Source organism: Arachis ipaensis, chromosome B04, assembly GCF_000816755.2.
Source record: "Arachis ipaensis cultivar K30076 chromosome B04, Araip1.1, whole genome shotgun sequence".
NCBI lineage: Eukaryota > Viridiplantae > Streptophyta > Magnoliopsida > Fabales > Fabaceae > Arachis > Arachis ipaensis.
In genome coordinates, this window is record NC_029788.2 from 81,030,386 (window position 1) to 81,034,296 (window position 3,911).

At 32.1% G+C, this 3,911-nt stretch overlaps 1 protein-coding gene across 1 annotated transcript; it reads left to right on the forward strand.

The window, feature by feature from the left end:
- Positions 274–1,700, forward strand: LOC107636640. The gene is made up of 3 exons (XM_016340137.1): positions 274–635; positions 761–926; positions 1,239–1,700. Exons 1-3 carry the CDS (start codon positions 274–276, stop codon positions 1,698–1,700), a joined length of 990 nt encoding a protein of 329 aa, XP_016195623.1.

A 3,911-nucleotide genomic window follows, 5' to 3' on the forward strand; every position in this document is an offset into this window, starting at 1 on the left:
GGCTAAAGAAGCATCATTGAAAAAGAGAAGATTCGGTGATGATGAGGATTATCTTGATCAAACAGAAATGGAGAAGGACAATTCTCAACAAAAGGGGAAAGATTTTCGCAATTTTGTCACAAAAGGAAAAGGGGCTCAAGTTCAATAAACAATAAATCAAATGATGAAGAAGGATCTAAGGATTTTGAAAAGAAGTTAAAGATGCATGAAATAACCATAAAAAAGGGAAGAAAAATTACCATTTTTATCTATTCTAGGAGTATGCTCATTAGCATGTTGAGAAATTTTACAAAGAAAAAGGACTTGATTCGATCAGGTGCCACAAGATTCGCCACTGCCTATTTGATTCTCACTTGTCTTCATGATAATAAAGAACCATTGATGACTATGTTTACTTCTGATGCTTGGAAGACAGCTAAGGTTACATCAACGCTTGAAGGAATAAGAGTCCAAAACACGGCCTTGGATAGTAGGCTATTGAAGAATATTGTCATATGCCTCAAGACTGCTGCTCCTCTCATTACAGTCCTTCGCTTAGTAGATACTGATGAAAAACCAGCCATGGGTTTCATATTTGAAGGCATGAGAAAATCCAAAGAAACAATCAAGACTAACTTCGGTTGTGTTAAAAAGAGGTAATCTTGACTAATTGAAGGCTTTAATATTTGATTATTAATGTATCATGTTACCATATTTTCTTATTATATTCAGTTATTTATTTGATTTTTTTATTCTTATTCATTTACATTGTTATTTTTAGTTATGAACCTATATGGAAAATTATTAATGGAAGGTGGGAAAGCCAAGTGCATAGGCCATTGCATGCTGCTGCGTATTATCTTAATCCTCATTATCACTATGAACCTAATTTCATGGTTGATGATGCTAACATTAAGATTGGTCTATATAGTTGTTTAAGAAAATTGGTTCCTAACCAGGAAGAAAGGAAAAAGATTGGTCTACAACATCCTGACTTTTATTATGCTTGAGGCCTCTTTGGCAATGAAACTGCAAAGAGTAGTAGGAAGACCATGCTACTTGCTGAGTGGTGGGACTTGTATGGAGATAGTTGTCCAGAACTAAAGAAGTTTGCTATCCGATTCTAAGCTTAACTTGTAGTTCATCTGGTTGCGAGCGTAATTAGAGTGCATTTGAAATGGTGATTCCTAGAACTATTCTTTATTTATTTTAATTTTGATTTTTGTATATTATTAACTATTGGTATTATATGTTTTTAGGTTCATACAAAGAGAAGAAATCAGTTGCATCAAAAGAAAATGAATGATTTAGTGTATGTGATGTATAATTTGAAGTTAAAGGGCAAGCAAATTAGAAAAACTCTAGAACTTGAATTTGATGCAGTGCATTCTGATGATGATGTTAATGAGAATCTTGCTGAAAGTGTTGAGCATTCTCACTTGCCAACGAATGACAATACTAATGATGATCCAAATAGTAATGAATTTGCTATTCCAAGTATGAATAGTAATGAATTCAACATGGGTGAGAGAGGTGAGAATGAGTTCATTGGGGATCCACAACAAAATTTAATGGAGGAAGAAGATGAACATGTGAATGATGATGATTTTATTGGCCGTATCGAACCTGAACCTGAAAGACATGATGTTTCTGATGAAGATGGTGAAGATGATGATGTTGATGCCATGGAAGATGAAGATATTGGAGTATTTCAGTTTTAGACTTTTACTTTATTAGAATATTTAGTTGTTGCTTTGTTATTTTTTGTTTTTTGGTTGTGTTATATGAAGCATTGATTGTGTGATTGTGCGTTTTATGTTGAACTAGATACATATTTGTGAAGGATTTGAATGTGTCGTCTAGAGTTCTTGTTATAATTATAGTATTATGTTAATTTATTATGTGTTTTGATGTTGAAATTGTTAAGTTGGAATGCCTATATTTGAGTAAATATATATATTATACATGATATATATATTTTTTATAAAAAATTTATAACAGGTAAACTCGTACGAGTCTACAAGTCGAGTTTAGGTCAACTCCACGAGTTTACCTAGAATCACGAGTTTGACAACCTTGCTAAGTAGATTTCGAGCAAGTTTAGGAACTAACAAAACATCATGGATGTTATTAGTTCCTATCTTGGTATGGACGGTGATTATACCTTTACCATTTTCCTACACAATCATTCCGTCTCCAAATCTAATACCAGATCAAAAAGATTTATTGATGTCACTGAACAGGCTTTGATCATCTGTTATATGATTACTGCAACCACTATCAAGATACCATATGTCATCTTTCATATTGCACTCTTCTTGTGAAGATGCATAGAAGAGTCACTATTCTCCCTCTTTTTCTTCAGAGAAGTTTGCGTAATGATTGATCTTCATCCTATAGTCTTTTTTCATATGTCCAAACCTTTTACAATTGCGACATTGTGGTTTTTCATGATGCCAACAATCCTTCTCTAGGTGGTTGGTTTTCTTGCATATGCCACTTAGAGAATATTGTTTCCTATCTTCAATTTTATTTTCTATTTTTCTAGAAGTGTCTGAACTTCTAGAATTTTCTTGGCTTTTTCCTACATTTTTATTTAGATTCTGAGATTTTATATTGAGCTTAGACTGAAATGTATTTTCTATTGAATCTTCATCATCTCGACTTGTTGGTCTTTGTTTAAAAGCATGTAGTAATTTTATCAACTCTGTTAGTGTCAGCGTTGATAAATTCTTAGTTTTCTCAATTGTAGACACTTTAGGATCGAATTTGGAAGGAAAACTAATGAGTATTTTCTCTATTATCTTTTTATAGGGAAAGTCCTCTTCATAGGCTTTCATTTCAGTTATGAAACTCATTAATCTTGTATAGTAATTTTTTATTTTCTCATAACCTTTCATTTTCATATTTGCATATTGCTTCCTTAGAGATTGGAGAAGGATTGTGCGTACTTTTGTATCGCCTCTGAACTCTGGCTCTAATATTTTCCACACTTTCTTAGCTGATGATATTCTTCTTATTCTTGAGAAGATTGTCTTCATTACAACTTCTTGGGAGAAGCATAGAGCAATATAATTTCTTTGTTGCTCTTCCTTAATTTTCTTCTTTTCTGGAACGTAAAGTATTGCTTGATTCTCTGGCATGGTGAACCCTTCATGGACAATATCCCACAACTTTTATACTTGTAAAAAGATTTTCATTTGAGAATGCCAATCCTCATAATTGTCTTCTGATAATATGGGCTTGGAAATATTTGTGGTTGAGATAGTCATGGTTATGGAGAAATTTATTTGAGTGGATTATAATGTGGTGGATATGTATAGTTGATAGGTTAGGAAGAAAGATTCTATGCCTAATAGATGATTGAGTGTAGCTCTGAGACCACTGTTAGTTTTATGAAATAGTTTGTTGTTGGTTTAGTGTATTATGGATTTGAATTGTGTAGTAAGAAGGCCAAGGATAGTTTTGATGAAGGAGAAATTTGAATGAACGACTTGAGAAAATTAATAGTTATATTATCGATGGGTTAAAGAGAGAGTTCAAAGGCTAGTGAGACTTGATATATTTGTTAGTTGATTACAATGAAATCCATGATGACCTATTTATAGGCTCCATAAGTTGATTCTAAATAATTCTAAATCTTAGATATTTCTAGATATTAATCTAGATTTTTTTAGATACTAATCTTAGATATTTTTAGTACTTGATTTGTTTACTTAACTTCTAGACTTCTCCATTATAATATCTAGATATTTATTTTTATGAAACAAGATAATGAGAATTTTAGAGAATTCCACAAATGTGTAGCATAATCAATAAATACACATTTGTTGCACAAGATTTGAAGAACAAGAGTGAAGAGCTTCTAAAATACAATCCCATTCACAAGAAGGTTCCAGCTTGTTCACAATAAAAAGCCCTTAAATGAGTCA

Coding starts and splice junctions, on each gene's coding strand:
- LOC107636640 (XM_016340137.1), top strand. CDS start 274: ATGTTGAGAAATTTTACAAAGAAAAAGGACTTGATTCGATCAGGTGCC. Junction 636..760: donor TTCGGTTGTGTTAAAAAGAG/GTAATCTTGACT, acceptor TGTTATTTTTAG/TTATGAACCTATATGGAAAA. Junction 927..1,238: donor ATAGTTGTTTAAGAAAATTG/GTTCCTAACCAG, acceptor ATATGTTTTTAG/GTTCATACAAAGAGAAGAAA.